This window comes from Brassica napus, chromosome C6, assembly GCF_020379485.1.
Source record: "Brassica napus cultivar Da-Ae chromosome C6, Da-Ae, whole genome shotgun sequence".
NCBI classification, from domain to species: domain Eukaryota; kingdom Viridiplantae; phylum Streptophyta; class Magnoliopsida; order Brassicales; family Brassicaceae; genus Brassica; species Brassica napus.
In genome coordinates this window covers 38,468,819-38,493,820 of record NC_063449.1, presented here as the reverse complement: position 1 = coordinate 38,493,820, position 25,002 = coordinate 38,468,819, and the positions used below count along the sequence as shown (strand labels likewise).

General features: G+C 31.3%; 3 protein-coding genes across 6 annotated transcripts; 1 reads left to right on the top strand and 2 right to left on the bottom strand.

The window, feature by feature from the left end:
• The first annotated feature begins 5,898 nt into the window (after positions 1–5,898).
• On the top strand, positions 5,899–16,564 carry LOC106426248. 4 transcript variants are annotated; one of them, XM_013866961.3, is made up of 5 exons: positions 5,899–13,354; positions 13,462–13,576; positions 13,661–13,783; positions 13,858–13,897; positions 14,002–16,564. In XM_013866961.3, the coding sequence occupies exon 1, from the start codon at positions 7,829–7,831 to the stop codon at positions 8,753–8,755; it is 927 nt and encodes a 308-aa protein (XP_013722415.2). In that variant the 5' UTR covers positions 5,899–7,828; the 3' UTR covers positions 8,756–13,354; positions 13,462–13,576; positions 13,661–13,783; positions 13,858–13,897; positions 14,002–16,564. The 4 variants fall into 4 exon arrangements, with proteins under 4 accessions (XP_013722415.2, XP_013722414.2, XP_048616143.1 ...); XM_013866960.3 differs by having other exon boundaries at positions 5,899–13,390; XM_048760186.1 differs by having other exon boundaries at positions 5,899–13,576; positions 14,032–16,564.
• Positions 16,565–16,941: 377 nt separating this feature from the next.
• On the bottom strand, positions 16,942–18,152 carry LOC106426218 (cyclin-B1-2-like). The gene is made up of 4 exons (XM_048760187.1): positions 17,947–18,152; positions 17,659–17,759; positions 17,446–17,543; positions 16,942–17,151 (listed from the first exon to the last, which is right to left on the bottom strand). Exons 1-4 carry the CDS (start codon positions 18,070–18,072, stop codon positions 17,051–17,053), a joined length of 426 nt encoding a protein of 141 aa, XP_048616144.1. The 5' UTR covers positions 18,073–18,152; the 3' UTR covers positions 16,942–17,050.
• A 2,822-nt stretch (positions 18,153–20,974) lies between these two features.
• LOC106426262 (transcription factor TCP1-like) lies at positions 20,975–24,810 on the bottom strand. The gene is made up of 2 exons (XM_013866974.3): positions 23,320–24,810; positions 20,975–23,222 (listed from the first exon to the last, which is right to left on the bottom strand). Exons 1-2 carry the CDS (start codon positions 24,371–24,373, stop codon positions 23,212–23,214), a joined length of 1,065 nt encoding a protein of 354 aa, XP_013722428.1. The 5' UTR covers positions 24,374–24,810; the 3' UTR covers positions 20,975–23,211.
• Between the last annotated feature and the right edge of the window lie 192 nt (positions 24,811–25,002).

The following is a 25,002-nucleotide window of genomic DNA, read 5'->3' as shown; positions in this document are numbered from 1 at the left end:
AAATAAAAATGGCACATAAAAACAAAAGTGCGCGAATCATCTTTCTTGAAATGAAAAATCGGAGGAGAGCGATTTGAAATTTTTGAGAGAAAATGAAATGTTTTGGATGATGAAATGGAGTGAAAATGAGTTGTATATATAGATGAAAATCACTGTTCATGACCGTTGGAGAAAGGGGAAATTTTTGAAAAAATTTCTTTGTGACCGTTGGTGTTAAATCGAGTGCACCAAAAATCAGTCTGAAAATATCGTATTAAACGATCAATCAAATCTATTAAATTTCATAAAATTTTGATAGAAATAAAAAATATGGTGAATAAACATTTTTTGTTATGATAATAAATTATGCGATGGCTCAGCTGGTCAATGCATAATAATAAATTATACGGCGGCTCGGCCGACCAATTAGCAATAAACAAAATATAAGGCGGCTCAGCCGACCAGTTAACAACAAACAGAAAATAATGGCGGCTCGACCGTCCAGTTAACAACAAACAGAAAATAAAGGCGGCTTGGCCGTGCAGTTAACAATAAATAGAATATAAGGCGGCTCGGCTGACCAATAAATTAATTAAAATATTAATAAATAATATATGCGGTATTCCGGCCATTATAACATAATATAAATAATAATACAGGCGGTATACCGACCATTATAGCAGGGTATATATGATACAATAAATTTTACCGAATTGCAGAACGATCGTGCTGATAACGTGTTATGAAATAAATTATAATTTATAGTATCGAAAAATTTAAATAAGGGCGAAATATTTTCCCCGTAGAAAGAAGATATACGATAAATATGCAAGAGAGAATATTTACTATGAAGAGGGAGAATAGAGATGAGATGTAATGATTTTTTGTTTATAAACTCTTCTTCTTGTTTTTTGGTGTACAAAAGAGTTAGATGAGTGATGGTATTTATAGTGAGCAACAATACATAAAATAACAAAGATGGTGCTTGATTTGGTAAATGAGTGGGTGATCATAGTGCTTGGTGAGTAGATAAATGATCATAGTGCTTAAGTTGGTAAAGGAGTGGAGGATCATTTCAAAGTTTATCTTATAACAATTTAACTATTATTTCCCGTGCACGGACATTGTTATAGTTGTCGATATATATGTTAAATTATGTAAAATATAGAATTTACAATGAAATATGGCATTTTTAAAGTTATTAGTGCTAAACTTAAAAAATGATATTTGATGTTTATATCTTGCACCAGTCCAATATTGGACACAAAGTGCAGGTAAAATAGTGATTTTTTTTCCAAAATCATCAAAAAAAATAATTGGATATCAAAATTATGGGAAATCAATCTCTGAATATAGCTAAAACTAGAACTTGATCATGCGCCCCCGTACGAATATTTGATTTAACTTGTGTTCAATGTAAACTCATAAAATGCTGATTTTATAAAAAATCTCATGTATATTTTTTATGTTTTGTAATTTACATATACAGTAGAATATATTATTTTATAATATAGATGTTTGATAATATTTTTTTATGTGTACATAATATTATATTATAAATTTTATAACTTTATGCAATTTGATGTAATATAGAAAAATGTTATCTCCCTTTAATACATGTTATTTAGTTAATATTCGTACAATATTAATAATGGTCAATATATGAATATCGATTTGGTTAGATAAGCTTCGGAATTGTAATTAATTAATTTAAATTGATTTTAAATGCAATGGTAGAATCTGTAAATAAAAAAAAGTAATTAATTTATTGTAAATGCAATAGATAAATGTGTAAATAAAAGAAAGTAATTATATTGTTATCCATGTTTCCAAACAATTTTCATTTATACTCATATCCATGTTTTCAAACAGTACAAAAAAATACTTCAGTTTTAATAATATAGACTAGTATGGTCTCCCGTGCTACGCACCGGGCATTATTATTTACTAATATTAAAATTATATAATATATATAATTTACAATAAATATGTTATTAATGTCAAAAAATGTTATTTTGAAAGTTAATATTTTTTTCAGATTATTGATTTCATTACCTCTTGTAGTCTTTCTGTTCACCTCTTATGTTTTTTGTCTTTCTTCATTTTCAGTGATATATTTACTAAGAATTTTTTATTTTTGCTATAAAAAATTGCTAACATTACATTTGAGAAAAAAACACAAAAGGATATATTGATTCAAAAGTATACCAAATTAATATAGCCACGTTTTATAAGATTATGAATATGGAAGACGAACCTGAGGTTAAGATCTTGATTGGATAGCAGATATAGGCCCTTCTTTTGTTTCTTCTCCACCTGAGTTTTTAAGTCACATATTTTACACCAGATTACTTCTTTTTTTTAATAAGAACCACATTACATTTTTCTTCTGGTGCTTCTCAAATTTATCAGGGGCCTTGTTACTCGTAACTAAGTGTGCATTAAGATGAGCTTTGTACTTTCATTATTTGAATTGTCACCACCACAAAAAAATAAACATATTTCAGTAAATTCTGAATTAATTTATTCCACTTTTCAAATGTTATTAACCTGATTGGTTAGGTTTACCTTTGGTATCACGATACTGTATCAAAATACGTAGATTTTCCAATATCTAGAACAACAAAAGAAATGAAATAGAAACTATAAGTAGATGTTTGATAAAAAAAAAAAAAACTATAAGTAGGTGAGAGCATAGAAGAAAAAAGGTTCATGAACAAATTAACATTACACAAATTACCAGTTTAGGAAAAAAAAAAACATTACACAAATTATGGTATGAGTGACGAAGTCTTACTAACATGGGTTTCAACTTTCATCGTCAACTTTTCTGTAACCTTCGCCAAAGAAATTCGGGGTTTTAAGTATTCTTTGAAAAGAACTTAGAAAACTATTGTTGTTCAACTGCTTAGCCAGAGACTATGTCCATCCAGAATTGTACTCTCGTCAAAAACCAATCCATCTATTTAGTTAAAAATTGCAATTTCTTCAGACTTAGAGAGAGAGTAAGTGGAATCATGAGAATTTAAGAAACTGCAATGAATGTACGTAAAGATAAATTTGAATTTATTCCATAGTGAGTAAAATCTCAGAAAGATTAACCGTTCCAAAGATCGTGATGGTGTAGTGTGAGAAATAAAAGGGATTTTATTTGATGTAGATTTTTATTTTATATTAAAAACAAACAGAAATAGTTTAAGAAACGAAACAGTTTTATTTTTTTTATTTTTTTGCATTTAATATTTTCTTTAAACGGATTTTTTTTATTGCTTTTAGAAAATTTTCCATGTGGCAATTATTTTTTTTGTTTTTTTTTTATTTTTCCACGTGGCAATTTCTGATTCATCGTGCGACTTGCGCTTTAGTATATAAGGGATAACAACCTTACTTTTGTAGATAATTGTTGCCAATATCTCTTGTAGTTTTTAAGTTCTTCTCTTATGTTAATTTTCTTTTTGTTTTTTTTTTCATTTTCAATGTCATATTTACTTAAAAAAATTATTTTGGACTACAACTACAACATTTGGCGACACATCAAAAGAAAAAGAAAATCACGGGTGTATACTGATCGAAGAGTAAACAACTCTAATATCACAACATTTTTGATAGATTAAGAAAATATATATACCAAAAAAGAAGACTAATCTAAGGTTGAGTCTTGATCTAGATTATAGACATAAGTTCATTTTTAAAAGATACTATATAATTTCAAATATGAAGCTCTTTGTTTCATATTTTTTACTTACATTTTGTTCTTTACAATTACACTTCACATTTATTATTCTTAAATATGTTGTCGCTTATTTTTAGTCCTTAAAAATGATATTTTATAAATATTTCAAATTTATTTTTATAAATTTAATTTTAACACATAAAATTAAACAAAACTCTAAAATAAGACTAAAATATTTTAAAACTAGATTTAAAAATAACAATATTACAAAAAAAAACTTAAGATTTTTTTTTAAAATTACATAAATACATAATTATTACACAAATTTAAATATTACAACAACACTAATGGTCATTTAAATTTGATCTGAAACCTCTAAATTACCAAAATATTGACCAAACAAATTTTCTATAGCCGAAGATGGTTGTTGTTATTGTTGTTCTTAACGGTTTTTCATACCATTCTTTCTTCTTTCTTGTTCAGATCGAATATATTCAAAATAGGAGAACCTACAACAATTGAATGCATAAAAAAGTTTTGCCGAAGAATTGTGGAAGTGTTTTCAGAATGGTATCTCAGCTCATCGACATCAGAAGACGTTGCAAGGCTTCTCAATATTAGCCAAAAACGTGGATTTCCTTGAATGTTGGAAATGAAAAAATTGTCCAAGTGTATGGGTGGGACAATTTGCAGACCGTATCACTCTTCCAGTTAATTACATTATTCAAATAAAAGAATATAACATGGATTATTATTTAGTTTATGGTATTTATCCTGAATACTCAATTCTTGTTCAAACAATAAGAATTCTCCAAGGTAAAAAAAAAAGAACTTTTGCAGAAAAAACAAGAAACATGTCGAGAAGATATTGAACAGGCATTTAGAGTCATGCAATCCAAATTTTCTATCATAGCAGGATCATCTCGTTACTGGAAGAAGGATTCATTGCATGATATAATCACGACATGCATGATAATTGAGGATGAAATGATATTAATGCACCGACAAGGGATATATAAGATCAGTAACGAAAGCAACAGTTGAAATAACGAAAAAATAAAAATATTGATTTTAACAATTTTTAACTTGTAATCTACAAATTAAAAATATAAGAGTCATTTTTAGACCAATACACGTCATCTTAGCTACGTCGCTTTTTTAGACCAATTAAGTTATAATGTTTTCACTTTACCCGTGTTCTCAATTAACAATAAGATTGGTCGACGTAATCCACCGTTTTTCATAAGTTATGAAATAAAATATTCTCTAATAAATTCCAAAACATATTATTATTATAAGAAAATATCATTTTGGAATATTTTGTTAGTAAAGGTATATTTGATTTTTTTTTGTTAAAAAAGAGAAAGTCTTGAGAGTATCTTGCACCATAATTTTGATTGAAAAATCTTACTATATATATTTAAATATTAAATACATGATATTAGGAAAAAATAATTCGTATGTTGACTGTAACTAATTTTTTTTTGACAAATCTTACTATAGATATTTAAATATCAAATATAGATAATAAATGAAGAAAAAATCTATGGAGTAGATTGCAACAATTGTTTTGTTGACAAATCTTACTAGATAATTAAATAGTAAAAATATTCTTTTGTATTAACAAAATGATCATAAATGCTACAAAGATCACATTATAAATTTATAATACACTGATATAATTGTGCAAACTATAATTATGAATATAATATATGTACATCATATATACAATTTAGAATTTTACTCCCTCCGTTTCATAATAGATGATGTTTGAAAAGATGTTTGTTGTTTCAAAATAGATGATGTTTTAATATTTTATATTATTTTTAACTTTATTGAAAACTATGTAACCAATTAGATTTTATAGTCATTTTTATAATTGGTTGAATGATTTTTAAATTATATTTTTTAAATCACTTTTTAGAAAAAGTTAATTTTTTTAATCTTTGTGCATCAAGGTAAAACATCATGTATTATGAAACAGAGGGAGTATTAATTATATGATAAATATTTATCAAATAGTAATACTAAACATTATAATATAAGTTTACTGACTAACTAATTATAATATAAATTTATTGATTAACTAATATGACATAAAAATATACAGTTCATATAAATTTGTTATATTTATCATGTATATACTTTATAATATGATAAAATTGTATATATTTATATATTTTATTTGACATAAACTTTATAGTTCATATAAATTTGATATATTATATATATACTTAATTATTTCATAAAATTGTTCACATTTCACTCATTAATGCATGTTATCTTAGCTATTTCACATTTTCTATCAATCAAATTATAATGTTTTCATTTAAAATTTTATTAATTTCCATTAATAATATGCTGAGGAGAGTTGTATTAACATTTCTCAAGATCCTTATACTTTTTTTTTATTTTTTTTTTAAGATCCTTATACTTTAAGGAAGAGATAAGTTCAGTATGCAGATTTTCACCTTCATGAGATCAGTTCTATAAACAAAGATGAGATCTCCTAATACCATGTTATTTAATATGCAGAATTTAAACACAAGAAAATCACACACGAATAAAAAGAAGATAATGGTAAGTGGTGAAAAGTTCTACTTTATTATTTACAAAAAAAAAACAGTTCTACTTTACTGAAAAGATTAAATTTTATATATTAAGTAATTTAATTTGCTGGCCAGAAGATAAGGTAAGTAAATATAATGGGTAAAATTTTGTTGACCAGAAAATACTAAACCCAAATTGAGCGATTAGAAAATAGCCGAAATTAAATAGATAAAAACAAGTGAATTTTACGAATAATAAATACATTAATGACAGGAAAATCCTCAATGAATATTATTACAAATCAGTTGCCATATTTTAATAAGCAATAGTCATTACATTGCCTTTTACATTAAGAAATTGCCGGAAGCCTAATAACAACAACATAGACCAACCAAGTCAGAGCAGAGACTTTCTCTTTCAACTTCTTTATTTGTCTTCTCCACTTGCGCGCGAGCCAAGCAGAGTAAACAATTTGAAACTGATTAAGGTTCGTATTTCTCAAAAAAAAAAAACCGATTAAGGTTCGTCTCCACCTTCTTTCTCGATTTAGGGTGTTGTCGGAGAATGGATGCCATATCTAATTAATGTATCATGATCGCCCCTTGTAGCTTCAAATATTAGGGTTTCGAAATTAGATTTTGGGGACGATGTTTTAATGTTGCATCAATTTTGGGATTGTTTTGTTTTATTGATAGACTGCCAGTAACACGCACATAGTTTAGTTATATATAATAAAACTTCGTTTCTTCTATCCATGGGACCAACTTTGGATCTTATCGATTATGGATTGTGTTTGATTGCATTGATTTGGCTATGATATCATATTTTAAATGAAATTCCAACCCAAAACTAATTGTTAGTAATCAATTGATTGATTTATATCATTTATATATTATTTAAAATCCATTTTAACCTTCCTTTGGTTTGCGGTTCATTTTTTCTTTTGTTTTAGCATCTTTCATATGTAGATATATATATATAGGGGTATTTATAAAATCGGTTTTTAGTTTGTTTTTCAGTTTTTGATAAGAAAACTTAATCCATCAGAAAAAAATCCAATCAAGTTTGGTTCCAGTTTAGCTCTTGGATTTCGAAGTATCATCTAACCTGGGTTGTTCAGCTTGTAATTTTGATAATTTCATATATTCTGATAAATATATTCAAATAATTCAAGTTTTTGGTAATTTTTTTTTATTGATTATTTCAAAACTAAATTTAACTAATCTTCTTAGATATATAAATTATATTTTGGATATTCAAATATGAATTTTCAGTTCTATCATTTTTTCGTATACAAGATAATTTGAACCATATAAATATTTGTGAACATTGGTTCAGTTTTTGGTAAAACACCAATGCCTAGTTACATGAATAAGCTTGTAGCTTTGTGAAACCGAGTGTGATTTTGCTTGATTCCTTTCAGCTGGGTTCTGTATCCTTGTTGATCTTTTTTCACAGTCCAGTCTAACTTGTGAAACAAGCTAAACCATTATAAGATGATTATACAAGATACCATCTCTTTTTTTTCTATTAATGTTTCTTCTGAGAGTTCAAGCACATCCTGACATGTCAATGTTCCTTTGATTGAAAAAATGTGCAGAATCAATTGTTTATAGTTCAGTCTCGATGCCTGAATTTAACAAAGGTGTGATGCGTCCAAATCTTAACACCGTGCCTAATCAGCAGTTGAGCATACAGCCAGATGCTAACATTAACAAAGAGTGTCTTGGATCCAAAAGATCTAATTATCATCTCGGAGTACCAGATGATGATGAGGATGAGGATGTGGTGTTCCTTAGAGAAACATTACCGTCAGAGAGTGGTCATCATTGTCCATCAAAGCGACAGAGAGTCGAAGCACATCCTCCTCCTGATCAGGATGATGAGACACTAGGATCTGGAATGGATGTTGTTGAGCCGATGGAAACTGATAAACACACCAAACGCGAGGGCGAGGCTAATAATGCTGACACAACAATGCCTCTGGAAAAGCCTAAGAAGAGAGATGTCTCACTGGTGGAACGTTTCACAGAAGAAGAAATAGAAATGCATTTAAAGAGTCTCCACGAGGGACGTGTTGAGCTCAAGGATATTGAAACATGTCAACTGTGTGGCGAAAGCCAACTCTTGTTTCCAGCACCACCACTCTACTGCTCGCTTTGCAACTGCCGCATCCAAGATGAATCTCTATATTACATCCCAGAGGAAACAATAAGCGGTGCGCAACATCAAATCTGTAGTCCATGTTACGATCATTGTAGACGCCAAAAGTTCACGTTATCTGGAGTTGATATCGTAAAAGCCAATATGCTTAAATTAAATAACGCTAACAATCAAGAAACAGAAGCTGTAAGCTTCATCTCTCTCTCTCTCTCTATATATATATATATATATATATTTCTTCAGTACATTTACATAGCTACTTTGTTTTGTTTGAGCAGTGGGTTGCTTGCGAATCTTGCGGGAAATGGCAGCATCAGATATGTGGTCTTTACAATCCAGAAAAAGACACTGACAAAACCTCGGACTACATTTGTCCCTACTGCTTGTTAGAGGAGAGTAGGAGTAACAACAACGTGGGAGTTCATGACAATACGGATTTGGAGGCGAAAGATTTGCCTGAAACCATCCTAAGCCACTTTATAGAGAGAAGGCTAACGAGGCGGCTCAAAGAAGAAAGACGCCAAACCGCAGAGGCTACTGGGATGAGCATCGATGATGTAAGAATCATGTTGTTTCTTGAGGTTTGGTCTGAAACTGTATATATACTGAACTTGTTACTTTTCCTTTCCAGGTATCAGTACCAGATGATCTTACTCTCAGGGTCGTGTTCTCAGCTGACAAAAGCACACATATCAACAAAACATTTGCGGATTTTCTTCACAACGAACACTATCCTAGTGAATTCCCTTACAGATCGAAGGTGCATCTTAATTCATTTTTCTTTAATAAGTTATAGTATCAAACCAAGTGATGGTGGTGTACTGTCGAGCAAATTTTGGGTTGCTAAGCAACATGGGTTCGAAAGCATTCATTACACTATCATATAGTCACGCGAATATATGTCTATTGTTTAGAGTCCATTTGAATGCCAGAGAGAGTGTATATATGTGAACTACACCTCTTTTTAAAAGTTAATCTAGACTCTTCTATAGGTTTGAGATACTCCATGTTAATAAAAAAAGTTAGTAGTATTAGGGACAAAAACAACTTATGTTGGAAGGGATCTTAAATTGTCCACTTATACCAATTGATTTTAGTTTTGAATCTCATCAAACTTAATTTTAATTTTAATTTGTTTCGAATTGTTTCAGGTGATTCTTCTGTTTCAGAAAATTGAAGGAGTTGATGTGTGCATATTTGCGTTGTTAGTCCAAGAGTTTGGATCGGAATGTAGCCAACCAAACAAACGCAGCGTATACATCTCTTATCTCGACTCCGTCAAGTACTTTAGACCCGAGAGAGTAACGTTTTCAGGAGAAGCTCTTCGAACTTTCGTTTATCATGAAATATTGGTAACAATCTATTCCCTTATTTTTTTCTTTGTTTTAGACCTAAACTGTTATTGACATGCGTCTCATTTATTTATTTTCCTTTTTTTATATAGATTGGATATCTCGAGTATTGTAAGTTTCGAGGTTTCACAACGGGTTATATATGGGCGTGTCCACCTCAGAAAGGAGAAGACTTCGTTATGTACTCTCATCCTAAGACTCAGCAAACCCCCAGCACTAAGAAGCTTCGTGAATGGTCAGTCTCTTTTCTTCCTTTTTATGTTTGGTGAGGAAGTATTGGATTTAAACTTAAAATTAAAAAAAAAAACATTATTTTAGGTATGTGTCAATGCTGGATAAAGCCAAGGAGCAGAGCGTGGTGACGAATGTTACAAACTTGTATGATCGGTTCTTCGTTCCGACATGCAATATTACAGCTGCACGGTTGCCTTACTTTGAAGGATCTTTCTGGTCCTCTAGTGCTGAGCTTCTGATGAGTCAAGAAACCGAGAGTGAAGTCGAGAATGTTAAATCACTTTCTAGAAGAGCACTAAAGGGCAACAAAATTAAGGACTCCAATGATGCTAAAAACATTCTCCTGATGCGAAAGGTTGTTATTCATATGCACTTAGAGTTTGAATATGGATACATTTCAGGGTGTTTATTTGTTAACTATTATGTTTTATGTATAGCTTGGAATACGGATATCAAACCAAAAGGAGGATCTCATCGTGGTGGACTTGCATTATACATGCACACGCTGCTCGGAGACCATATTGTCTGGTTTGAGATGGTTTTGCAAGAAGTGCAAGGATCTTCAATTGTGTCAAAGGTACTCTATCTCTATAAGTCATTTTCAGTGATAGTATCTAATCATGTCTTCACCATTAGTTGAATATAAATAATTCAAAAGTAAGAGTATATCATGTGTTTTTGAAAAAATCATTTTTACATGTAACATTCACATATTAATTCAATTGTTTAAAAATATATATGTAAATATATAACTAAATACCATTATTATTATTTTGAGAGATTCACATGATTTCTCACCTCAGTATCTGTGTTTTTGCATTTTATTTTTCACCTAAACCCTTTCTTTTATGCAAACAGATGTCATGATCTAGAAGAAGAGCTTCCTGGGGAACACACACATACTATGAATGGGGAAGAGAAGCACTCGCTTTCACAGGCCATTATGAACATACAGTCTACAACAGAAGATAATGATGTCATCCTAGGAAACAACACGTTCGAAAGCAGACAAATGTTCTTAAGCTTCTCTCAGAAGCATAACTACAGATTCGACACTCTTCGACGCGCCAAGAACTCTTCTATGATGATACTTCACCATCTTCACACTTCAAACAAGCTTCACCAGTCTCAGATATCCAGTGGTGCTCTCCTTCAAGTAGTGACCTGCACGGCCTGCCAAAAGGATGTTTCGACAACGATTTACTACACTTCTTTGTGCTGTCCATCTTACCGAGCTTGCACTTCATGCTATAGCAATAGTAAATACCTTCGTCTGCGTCATCTCTTCCCCGTAGTCCCTTGTATTCACGGAATACCGCCTAGAACTGTAGTGGTGAGTAGCAAGCAGGTTTTAATATATTACTTTCTTTTTCTTTGGTTTATATTTTTGACCTTTTTTTAACTACTCAACTTGCAGACTATGGAGATACTGCAAGCTTTGTTACATGCACATGCATGCAGACCTACGGCCGCTGGTTCGTGCTCGTACCCTAAATGCAGTGTTGCCAAAATATTATTCAATCATACTGAAGTGTGCGAAAAGCAGCGAGCTTGTAGAACTTGCACCCATTTTGCGATGGTAATACGTATTCACGCATACCATTGCCAAGATCCCAATTGCTCCATACCACGTTGCAGGTAACTTTTACGTTGGTTTAATTTTTCTTATTAATTATACTCTTCCCGTGCAAGTTGGGATTTTTATATTGATGCAAACTCTCTTTTGTGTACTTCTCAGTTGTGCGAAAGAGCAGTTCGCTATGAGAGGTTTGAGGTAAGGCCCATGGGACGAATCTGTACATCCCTTACTGTTGTGATGATTGTAGAAGAAATCGTACAGATCAGAAAAACCATTTTTAACATCGAAACTATTCAATCTTGTCCAGTTCTGTCAAGAATGCTCATGGTGTTGTTGTCTTTTTAGTTAAGAAAAAATACTGTTTCAAAACTTTTGCTTGTTGATCTGTTTTTTTTTTTCATTTTTGTGTATGATATATTATACTATATGTCTATATATTTTGGATATTGTTTTATTTTATAAATGCTCAAATTGCTTACATTAGCGTCAGGGCCGGCTTACATAGGAGGCAAGCGGTGCGACCGCTCTGAGTCCAATCCGTTGCCCCCTATTTCTTAATAGATAAGGGTCTGATTTCTTTAAAAACATATGCATTTTTATATCAAGAATAAAAAACGGGTTCAATTTTTTTATATGAAAGTATTTTTTTTTATAAATTTATTTTTAAAAATACTTCTAGTATTCTAAAAAAATATATCAATCAAATTTTTTTTTTTTAAAGTAGTTTGGAAATTAAAAAAGAATTTGTCATATGGTCCTTGATACCATTGAGCCGACTCTGATTAGTAACGTCACTGATAGCATGTAAAAGAAGTTATGAAAATAGAACATGTGGTTCTGAACGTTTTGAAATACTTAATATAAAAGTAATAAGTCTTGTTTTACATTCTTTTGAGAAACTATTGTATTGCTTTAATTTTAACATTCGTATGTTCATGAAAATGACACTTGCTTGGGATTAAGAGACCCTAAAAGACCCTAAATGGGTCTCTTAAACCACATTTATTATTAAAAACAAATTAAGAGACCCTAAATGGATTTTTAGGTTAATGGTGCTCTTACTTGGAAAAGGTGATATTTCTGTTCATTTTCGTGTTTACACAAGAGGATTCTTCAACCCCCAAGTGACGACGAGATAGATTGAAAAATTGGGAGAGGAAAAAGGGGTTGTGTAGTAGATAGGCGATGTCAGTATGTTAGACCACCTCCAACGGAGGCTTTAACAAAGGTTTCTTAAAAAAAACAAACAAAAATAAATAAAAAATACATAAAAGAAGAGAACCGCACGTGTTTATTGCAGGTCTCTTAGGTTATGGTTCTTATCGTAATATAAGATATTGTATCTTAGGTTTTGACTAAAAAAACTAAGAGACGTCTCTTAGATCTCTTATTTAAGAGACGTCTCTTAGCTTTTTATAGTTAAAAGCTAAGAGATCGTATCTTATATTACGCTAAGAACCTCAACCTAAAAACCTGCAATAAACATGATCTATATGGCACTTTAAGAAACGGTAAGCACCCCATACGTGTTTATTGTGTATTGGGTGATTCCTTTTAGGTCAAAAGGGGAAAACATCGTGGTCTCTCTTCGTCGATGTCTCCGAAGTGCTTTTGCTTCTACAAATTGAATCCTCCTTTGGAGAGAGAGAAGAGAAGATGCAATCGTCTCAAAGTTAAAAGAAGAAGATGAGTTCTGATTTGTATGCGTCCGGTGTGTTTGAGGTCAATTCAATCATGTCAAATCGGTGTCGGACGACGTTGTGTCTGAGGTCAAGTCAATCAGTGTCGAATCTCTGTTTTTCGCCACCACCGGCGATGGACTAGGTCTCTACATAGTCATCATCATCACCCCCTTCCTAGGTAAACAAAGATCATCAAGTTTCAGACTTTGGATTTTAATCACGTCTCTATGTGTTGTTTTGTCGGTTTAGTGTTTGTATCCGCTGTACTATTACCACCAGAAACATCCGGTGAACTACTTACTCTTGGGGCTGTTCACTTTGGCTCTGGCATTTGTCGTTGGATTGACATGTGCCTTCACCAATGGTAAAATATCATTCCCTTTGTTGTTCAATTACATTGATTCTATTTTGCATTGTGTATAGTGTATGTTTCTGTGTGTTGGAACAGGGAAAGTGATTCTACAGTCAGCGATCTTGGATAAGTATCTATACAATAATCCGGAGACGACGTTGGATTGGAAGCAGATGTCTAAGATCGTCAAAGGAGTTGTGGGGGTACTTTTCTGTCAAGGTATACATACATGTCTATAGATGCTCTTATGCGCTATGTCTTTTAATCTTACGACTTCAAATTCTTTTTTACAGTCTGGTGGAGGCATCCACGAGTTCTCAGATTCTCAGTTTGGTAAGTTTAAGTGTATTTTTTTGGCTGCTAGATAGGTTAGTTATATTCTTGAGTTCTTATTTTGTTTAGTTACAAATTTAAACCTTTTCTAATCTTCAACTCAGGACATGTTTTTTTGCATTTGGGGAAACCAGAGCCATGGCAATAGCAAATCTTGGGTGTGATGGGTACGATCTTGAAGAGGTTGAAATGGTTTTTAAGCTTGGTTTGTTGTGTTCGCACTCGGATCCTAGGGCCAGACCGAGTATGAGGCTGGTGTTACAGTATCTGAGAGGAGACATGTCATTGCCAGAACTAACTCCGTTGGATTTGTCGGCGGGGAATGGGATGAACTTGGGAGGGAGAGAGGAGTTTAGCGGTATAGCCATGTCGTATTCTTCCTCAGTGTTTAATGGGTTTACCGGTGTGTCTTCCATCACTGATTCTCTACTTCTGGTGGGAGGTGATTGACGATGGTACAACATTAGCAGCGTATGATGATGCTCTTTGCTTTATTTATTTATATGCTTATGAATAGGGATCATGTATATACAGTTTTGCCTTGTATGGAGATGTAAGATTTTCTTACAAATTTTTTATTAAATTTAAGATTATGATTGTGATAAAAAAAGAGTCAGCGATCTTGACAACGGTTGTGGTGCTTTCCCTCACCGTGTACACCTTCTGGGCTGCTAAGAGAGGATATGACTTCAACTTCCTCGGACCATTATTGTTCGGTGCTCTCATCGTGCTCATTATCTTTGCCATGATACAAGTAACGCCACTTACTCCGAACTCTATGCCATAGGAATTACAGAGAGTGAGAGAGTTTTAGGCTTAGCTAGTGAAATGTAGTAGCGTTTTGGTTGTATTTTCAGCTACAAGTAAGAAACTTGCACCTCGCGCATTATCCTATTGAATGTGGTACCATTCTTTCTAGGCTAAGAAGTTAGAAACCATACATCAACAATATGATGAGCATTCGAAATCGAATTCGTGATAAAATCATACATCAACAATTGAAAGTTGATTTGGTTGAGAATATATGGCAAAAATTTGGGACAAATAAAGATTTCAATTAATCGGTTTTTTCTCGTTTATGTTTTTCTTTCATGTTTGTTTAAAATTTTTAATTATAAATTTGTATTTCTATTTTTAATATGTTTTTATGTCATAGTTGTTTAAATTTTATGAAATCCAATAATTTATAAGTTTTTTAAAATTTAAATTTAATAATTCACCTTCTAAAAAAAAAAAAATTAAGAACCTCAAATGAGTTCTCCCATTAAACCTTCACAAAACTAATTATATTAACAAGAGTTCTTAATTTCATAAAGTACACACTTAATAATTAAACTAATGGTTAGAATCCATCAAGGGCTCTAACTATTAAACATGCTCTTATGGTGGTCATTCACCGAAGCTCTTTCCAATTAAAGAAAAAACAAAAAAAATTAAAAAGTAGAAACAATGAAGAAAATACACATAAAGGCTCATAGATCACCTTTAACCCCGACTTTTAAAGGGTTTTAAAGGGTGTGGGCCTCACAAAAAATTAAAATCCACATCTTCTTCCTCTTCTGCCGGAAACGAGTTTGGTGGAATTTTTGTACTGTTCGCAGGTTCCACTGACACGTGAAAACCCCAATTGATCCGTTTTTAATTTTTTTTAAAAAATTGGAAAAAAACAAAAAAACCTAAGAATCCACGCCTCCTCTAGCGTTAATCATGCTCTTGGGACACGTGCAGCGGCTCGTCTCTCGTCACGTCTCTCACGTTAAAATAATAGTTAGAAATAAGAAACAGTGAAAATTAGAGGAAAGAGGCGAAAGATCGCTTGGTCTTGGAGAGATGTGCGTTTCTTATAAGAAACCATATAAGAAACCAAAGAACACAGCTGTTAACTTTTAAGTGGATGATACCTTTAACAAGCTAAACTATGTTTTAAGAGAATTGGGAGAGTTTCTTACCGATGCTGATTGCCTATGCTTAGTTGTTATGCTGTGATTGGTTTTTATTTATTTATTTAATTAAAAAATTAAATTTTAATTAGTTGAGAAACTCTTGGGAAGAGCTTAAGCATAAGCATGATTATTGGAGGGTTTTTAAGATGAGATTTTTATCGGAATATAAGAATCCGTCTCTTAACTTTTTACTAAAAAAGCTAAGAACCAGTTCTTAAATAAAAGTTTTAAAAGCCGGTTCTTAACATTTTTAGTTAAAAGTTAAGAGACGGATTCTTATATTCCGCTAAAAACCCCACTCTAAAAACCCCCAATACCCCAATAATCATGCTCTACTGATGCAAATCTTCCTACTCGTTTTTGTCTTTGATTGATATTCACTTCATTACCGGTGACTGCAAATCTTCCATCTACCTAATCTAGAAGGTGTCATTTCATCTTCGAGGCTTTATTTGACAGGAAATAGAAAGAAGATAGGTTTCGCTCTGTGGTTACAAGGAGAGACAACTCTCATAAAATCAAAATAATCATATCATAAAACAGACCCAGAAGAATTGAGAATTATATGTTCCTTTATTAGTCCAGTTGGTAAAACCATCACAAAAGTCTCTTTGAGATAAGGGGTTCGAGCAGCTTAGGCCACTTTAAAAAATTTATCCCTTCAAAAAAAAAAAGAATTGAGAATTATCTTCTTAGCTAGATAGTAACTAAGTGGTAAAAAGCTATAAAGAGAACACTACATTTTGGTGAAAAGGAGAAAAAGGAGTCTTAAGACAGCTAGAGCTCAAGAAGCAAACACTATTATTGTCAACAGAAGGTGTTTCAAAAACAAAAAAAAAAAGTCAACAGAAGAAGATAAATAGTTAAATACTTGTGAAAGACTTCGGAAATGGAATAAAGATGAAATAGAAAGTAAATCTGATTCAATGATCATTTAAAAACAAAAGAAAAGTTTATATATTCCTCTCAGTATCTCCCAAGTTCTTCTAGCAGAATCAATGAAACTTTTTTCAACACTAGGAAACATTATGAGGTCTTGATGATTCTTTCAGATTCGATAGCTTTTGTTGGAATCATAAGTAGTTTCTAAAAACCTCAAAATACTATAATCGATTGGTCATATTGATTAGTCAAAATAAGTTTACAAAACGATCTCACTTGATTCATCATTCAAAAGCTAAAAGACATAACATCCAATAAAACCCAACCCTTACATGAAACTGGGGGAAACCGGGCCCTTTGACATACCAAGACGAACTTCCATACCGTGGTGCAAGTCTACAGGCTTGAATGTCTCCGAGTCACGCGGATCTGCAAAAGATGGAAAATACTTACAAGATTCAGATGAACAATATCAAATTTCAAAACCATTAAACAACCTGGCCTATTGGTGTCAAGAATGAACTTTGTAGAATAAAAATGAACAAAATGCTTTGAAGACAATTCGCCGTTGCAAACCAAAATAAACATATTATGCTTCATAAAAGAAATATGAATCTATCTGCTAATGCATACTGAGATACAATCAAACTGGTGCCCACTGATATAGAGAAGTGAATATAGCATATTGAGAAAATTGCAATAGGAGAGTAAAAGGACAATTACCATTCAAGTAATCCTCAAAACCAAAGTCATCAATGGCTCCTGTGTAGACTTCTAAACCGAGCATTGACGAAGGAATAGGGCCAGAAGGTCTCTGAAACCTATAAAGTAAAAATGAGAACAATACAAACAAATAGTGTTTGTAGATCATCCAACACAACTTTAAACCATAGACTAGCTCATTAGAAAAATCTTGACGAGAGCAAGAAGCTTTACCGTGAGAGGATTTGCCTGTCCATATCCATCTTCAGTGGAAGTGCAGTACCGTAGGTATGCCCAATGATAGTCCTCTTCATCGACTCGTGCGATCTCTTTCCCTGGAAAATTAAGGTAACTGATGAGATATTATTAAGAGCTTCTGCAATTGAGAAATCTAGTAAGAACGAATCAAACCCAATCAGCTAATCAAGCTTCCTTAAACTATCCTTTCTTAGCTAATCAAGCTTACTATTCCGAGAAACAAACAGATTCGATCGCTAACTGAAACAATGGGAGAGAGATTACGGATTCGTAAGACGATTCGAGTGGGTGAGATCCGACGATGTCGCTCTTAACGCCGTTGAGACCAAACCGAAGTGCGTCTCTCTTCACACCACCGATCTCATGAGCTATCTTCTTCGGTGACTCCATTTTTTTTTTGCCTACCTTTCCTTTCACTTCTGCTTTCTTTCTTCTATAGCTTTCCTCTCCGACTTTCTGGGCAAGCAACGTACGCGTAATGGGCCTCTTTCATGATTAAGCCAGACTTTAGACCCATTTAGATTCTAATGTGGCCCATTTAGATTGACTTACGTTAAACTTAACTCGTTTTCAATGATACCTCATACTGTCGAATATTTACACACAGATATATATATATATATATGTTGTTATAAATTTGTCAAAGCATCTTCACACAAACAAAATAAAATTTTGGTTCAATAATTTTTCTATTTTTATGTTATATCAAGAAGCAAACTTTTTTCATGGATTTTATATTTTTCATTATATATATGTCTAAGACTAATAAATGTATTAACTAACACCCTTTTTTAGAAATAGATGAAGTTGGAGTGTGATGTTGATATACTTTTCTATAAAATTTCTGTAATTGAACTGTAAATTTATCATCTCTAGCAAAGATCAAACAAGTAATAAAAAGAAGATATAAGCCTTAGATAAAGTGTCCACGTAGGCGAAAATAATCGGCCAATAAGAAACTATATTTTTGCCATGTTACCTTCTCTATTTGTTTTTACAAAATGATCCTTTAACTTTTTACTTAAACAATTATAACCGAAAATATTTTTTTTAGTGAAATATATTATTTATATAAATATAATTATATTTTTTATTTACATAATAGTATGTAAAGAAATATTTAGTGTAAATATATCATAATTTTATAAAATACTAAAATAAATTGGGTTGGTTTTCAACTTTCACAAGTAAAAAGTATTATTTGTAAACTTAGAAAAGAATATATCAAGAATATTCTTTTTTATGAGAGAAAATAGAAAAATACATCGGAGATAAATCCATCTCTATTATGAAATTCTTCTATTTTAGAGAAAAAAATAGAGAAATACATTGGAGATGGTTTAAGGCAGGGCCGACGTAAATGATCGACGTTGAAATTTCAGCTTTTCTAATTCTTACTATTCTAATGTTTTAATATAATTTGAATATTCCCTTTGTTTTATAATATAATGGTTTAAAAGTATTTTTTTTCACTATATAAATTATTTTTATATTTCAACGTAACTTTATATTTATTGGATATTGTGTGGACAATTAAATAATGTAAATTACTGTGTAATTGATTAAATTTATATATTAAATAACAGTTTTCTAAAGTAATAATTTTTAAATATTACAGATTTTAATTAAAACTGATTACATTTTGAAACATATAAAGTAATCTATAAACTAACTCTATATAGATATGAGGACAAAATTGCAAAGTTGTCTCACCTTGAATTTCTCTCATTCTGTGCATTCCTAATTGGAATGAGATAATCAACATCTAATATTATGTTACTCTCAGTATATTAGAAATGGTCGAACCGTAAACCAATTAAGGATGATGTAATGAAAACATAAAGGTGTATTTCCAGTTATCACAAATATAGAATCAATTAACTACAACTTAATTATGTCCAGCGTAGGACAACAGAGAAGAGTTTTCATACCTTCTAATTTTTATAATATCTCACTATATTAGTGAGTAAATCAGTTTTCCCTAGAACAAATACTCACTCCATTTTTGGAGTTTAAGCTTTTCTATCTGATGATATTAGTAGTTTGATCCAAAAAAAAAAAAACGGTCGAAGTGTACATTGTAATTGGAGAAAGAAAACAAACAAAATCAACCGAAGACTTTTAAGGTATATGAAACAAAAATTGGAAATAGCATTTCTCTGCAATTAAAGAATAAGGCAATAAAATTGTAAAAATACAAAATAAAACAAAAAATATACAGAAAGAAAGATTTAGTAAAATAAAATCATAATATAATTTCTATAATTGATAGTGCTCAGTTACACTAAAAAGTCTAAATTTACAACATATACAATTTTATTTACATCTTTAAACCTATTATCTAATTAAAATGATTCTAAAAAAAATGCATGAAGAGTTAAAATATATACGATAAAATATAATACATAACGTTAAAACTACATTATCACTGATCACTTAAAAATTATGTTAGTAGTAATAAAAATGAAATGACAACACATTTATTAAAACCATAGAACAGCACGCAACAAGGTGTTATTAAATATACAAACTAAAAAATAAATATGTTCAACGCAAACAGACATAAAAATGAGACATCATATTTGGATATATTTAAATAAATAATTTTAAATATATTATATTCTTGATAATTTTAAAATTACTTAAAAAGAAACTAAATTATTAAAAATTAATATACAAATTAAACTAAAGAAATATTTTGTAATGTCAAAATAATAAATGAATAAAAAATATATTATGTTAATAAAATAAATTTTAGATTTTAGAGACTTCTAATTCATGTAATATTACAAAATTCAAAATTTGTTTATTACAATTAATATTTTACCGTTAGATATATTAAAATAATATTCTAAATTGATATTCAATTGTCAGTTTTCAAATATTACATGTAAAAAATATTATTAAGTACGTTTTTTTTTTTGAAAAGGGAGTTTTATATTTTAAGTAGGTTATTGGAGTACTTTTTCTTTTCGTGAATTTATTCGAGATGAGATTCCGATTTTTTAAACTAAGATAATTTATGTTATATACATAATTATATTTTTTTTACATAACTCTAAAATCTCGGACTTGATTCTTCATATTTCATTAGTTAATTGTGTTACATATAATAAAAATACTTACTTCAAACTAAAAATAAAATAAAAAAATTTAAAATTAGTTTTATATAATTTAATATACAAAAAATTACATACAAATAAAAATTATAAATGTACAAATTTAAATATATTACGTGCACGTAGCGAAAGGATCTGGTATCCTTTAGAGATTGGACGCAGTGGATGTCCAATCAGACTAATTTTTTTTTACTATTAAATAGTACCACAAAGACATGTAGGAAAGATATTATGTGAATATTATAATCAGCTATTTCTGCGAATTTATTTCATAGGATGATCTGACATATGAAATTTTATATAATAAAGTTACTTCCGCCTTTCAACAAAATCTTTTGAGATAATCAGTTTTCAGGCATTTGGTAATTAAATATTGTTGATTATTCGTAGGTAACTTAACTAATCCAGCTAGCCAAGTCTAGATATTAGTCTGTCAGTACACTTCTTACTTGCTTTGAAGATGAAGTTTGAAGCAAAAATAAGCAACAAAAATGAAATAATTTCTCCCTTCTAGCTTTAATTTCTCTCTTATATTTACTAAAGTTCTTTTGACTGCTTATATATTCTTCAAACATAACAAGGTTGTATTCTCTGCTTTGGAGTGCTATTCTGTTTTGAAGCAACGAGGAACAGTTTAAAAGGTCTCCCTCTCTTTATCTCTCAGCAGCATTACTTTTGTCTTTGTATATACAGGGATTTTCTTTCCGTCTTTAGTTCGTAACGAGAATTGTTTAGTAATTTTATCTAAATGAACGCACAAAGCTTTAAGATTGACTCGTTTATATACGTAAGAAACAATCATATGTGAGTCATGTAAGAGCAGCATTAAGGTAAACTCTTAGTGGGTTTTAATTGCTATGGGACCCGCAAAAAAATAAATAAGAACCCACGCTCCCCCTTTTGCGTTAATGCTGCTCTTGATATATACTCAGTTTTTATCTAGTTCTTAGGTTAAACATTTTCCATGAGCTTCGTAGTGATTGATTAATTTTAGATACCAGTGATTTTTTTTTTTTGAAAGAGTTTAAACTTTCTATTGTTCTTTTCAAGTTGTGGTCCATCATGCATATTAATGGTGTAGTTAGGTAGTTTGGAAAACAATTTCGAAGAGACTGACTAAGCCAAAATTATAATGTTTCATATCTGTTGGGATTTTTCGGAAGACATGCCATTTTAGCATAAATTTGCTCCCAATTATTTATAAACTACAGACACATGTATATATCTTATTTGCAAAGCTAATTATTAGAATTAATAAATTTACAGCAACTAGAAAAAACTTATTCAAATCTTGCAGCGTTCTCTTGAACCTTTCTTTAGAAACTATTAAATCATCAATTTTCTTTGAAACCATATCTCTTGATTTTTGCTGTCTCACTCACATTTTCAGATTTAGTTTTTATATAATACCGTGGCAACACAGTATACAGCTAATAAATTTCGATTAGCTTTTCAAATGAGTTAATATGGTTCCAGATAGTATTATAGGATAAATGGCATTTGCAATTTCCGACTAGATTCTAAATTGCGTTATAATATTAATGGATATCTGGAAGTTGTGAAAATTTACAATAATTTTGAAGTACTAAGGAACTTACAGATTGTAGACAAAAGAGAGGGACTTAAGCAGATCACTTCATATCATATTCAAAAACGTAGGAGTTAACAATCCTCTTGTCCAAAACCGAACTTTAAAAGCCAATAAAATCAATTAATGTATGCCTTCAAAACGCCAAATCATATGTATCATTGCAAAATATCATTATCTGAGCAAGATAATAGATATATATATATCAGTAGACAATAATATCAACACTAAGATCTATCCTGCATTCCTAAGCATATTTCGATGGCACGCTTCCAGTTTACACACTAGTGCTCAGTTTCATTTCAATTTACATGGTAACTTAGTCAAACATTACATGTTTGTGTGTGGATACAGTCTTGTATATGTGAGCGTCAATAGTCATCATCATGCATAGTGTAATATGTAGGTCCTAATGGAAATTAGGGTTTAAGGAAATGAACTAATTAATGTAGAGCTTTATATGGAACGTTAAATTGTAAATTACTTAGTCTTAAAACAATTTTGTGTGTAGTACCTAATCAAAATTATGTAAGGATCTTGGAATGGATTGGGTTTCATCAAATTTATAAATAATTTGCTGATTCGTCTTCAAATTGAAATACTGTAAAGGTTATATATGCCACTTGAAAATTGTAGCTAAAATGTATTAAGGTAGACAAACTGTATCTTAGAAAATAAATCTTGATCAATGACATATAAGATCAGATAACATGTTCAGAAGAACACAGATAACCAAAGATTTAATTTATATTCAAGGGGAATAAAGGACTATTTGCCTTACATGTTTGAATTTGATGCATAGTTCTCCGAAATTATCAGGATTTATGGGAACCCTGCCAGATAAAAACAAGAAAAAGAAACATATCATAGAATGCCAAGATATATGAATCATATTTTAGGTTAGTAAAGCTTCTAAAATTCAAACTATACCTCTGAAGAAATTTGTGTTGGTGACTCCACAAAAGAGTTGATCAATAAAAGGGTTTGGATTATAGTCACAATCCAAGTTTTGAGGCAGAATGGCATTGTAGTTGCTACTAGAACCCTGATCTTTCAACATTAACGCCCCATAATGTTGATTATAACCTTGATCCATATTCATGGGAAGATTGACCTTCGTCTTGGTAATACATTCATGATTATCAGACTCTTGGATTGATTCCTTGTAGAAAGAATGTGTCATTTCTTCTCCTTCATTGAAGATTATAGACCTCTTGAATGGGTCCATTATTTCAGTTTGTATGATCTCAGAGGCGGTTTCTGGATGATCATTGATCATGTCTCTTGTTAAACCCTTAGCCTTTCCTTTTGCTTTGGCTCTTGACCCCTTTGAAGAAGTGTTGCTCATTTCAGTCTTCTTCTTTCTTTTCTCTGCCTTCTTGACCTCACATAGCACTTCTTCTTCGAAGGAATAGGGGCTCAAACCATACACAAAGTTATTATCGCCAACATTATCATCATCATAATCATAATCATCCTCTTCATGTACTACATTACCTCCCTCGTTTCCAAAATCTTCAACATTGTTGTTGAGCTTTTTTTCTTGGACAAGCTCTTTGATGGCTCTTCTTGATTTCTTGAGTAACCAGTCTAATGTTTTACTGGCTTTATCAAACCCCAACATATCCTGGAGATCGAAGAACTGGCGAGAAATTCCAATAGAAAGCCTTACCCTCCTTTCTCTAAGACCTTGTGCCGTGTGAATCTTGCTATGCCTATCTTTTTTCACAGCCTTCTTCATTTCTCTCGACACCTCAGGAATCTCAAAACCTTGCTGATTCATAACATTGTTTGAGTTAAACGCCATGTAATCCATCAGAGACTCAGGCACTGCTGATACCATTTGGCCCGGTGATGCTGTTAACTGATGATTGTAGGGATTACAGATGATATCTTGATGCCCGGAGAGTGAAGAAAGGTAAAGAGAGAGAGGGAACACTCCGTTGTTACTACCATTATTGTAACCATTGTTGGAAGAAGACATCACTGAGCTTAAGGAGCTACACAAATCAAGAATCAAGACTATGAGTTTTTCTTTTAGAAATAAAACCACAAGTTTCACATGAAAAAGAGATTTTTGGCTAAAGACAGGAAAGAGAAAAGAAGAAACCAAGAAACAAGAGAGGTAGAGATAGAGAGTAAGCGTCCAATTCTCACACCAAGACAAAAAGCTCAAGAGCCAAAAGCTGAAGATCTGCTCGCAAAACTTAATTACAGTATAACTTTTTTTAGCACAGGGTTAACGATTGATTTTAGGGTTTCCAGTTGCAGATCCTATACTATATAAATGAGCATATATATTGGGAATTAACCTCAAACTTAACTAGTTTTAGTATCATCGTAGAATATACTTTTACTACGTATACATATACAAATAGGTACCTTCATGTGAAGTCTTGGCAATGCAATAATGGTCCAGAAATAACCACAGAAAACGACCTGTGAAGAGATTCTATTTCGATGATAAAGACCAGGCTTTTAAGAGTCATGATTCAAAGATGAATGTACAGTTCTTTTCTTGTCCCTGTCTCATATAAGATCTGCTTTTCTTTCTTTTTTTTTTTTCAAAAAAAAAAACTGCTATTCTTTTGTCCAGATATACTTATTTTTATA

Coding starts and splice junctions, on each gene's coding strand:
- LOC106426248 (XM_013866961.3), top strand. CDS start 7,829: ATGCCTGAATTTAACAAAGGTGTGATGCGTCCAAATCTTAACACCGTG.
- LOC106426218 (XM_048760187.1), bottom strand. CDS start 18,072: ATGGAGTCACCGAAGAAGATAGCTCATGAGATCGGTGGTGTGAAGAGA. Junction 17,760..17,946: donor TCGAATCGTCTTACGAATCC/GTAATCTCTCTC, acceptor TTAATTTTCCAG/GGAAAGAGATCGCACGAGTC. Junction 17,152..17,445: donor TTTTGAGGATTACTTGAATG/GTAATTGTCCTT, acceptor CATCTTTTGCAG/ATCCGCGTGACTCGGAGACA.
- LOC106426262 (XM_013866974.3), bottom strand. CDS start 24,373: ATGTCTTCTTCCAACAATGGTTACAATAATGGTAGTAACAACGGAGTG.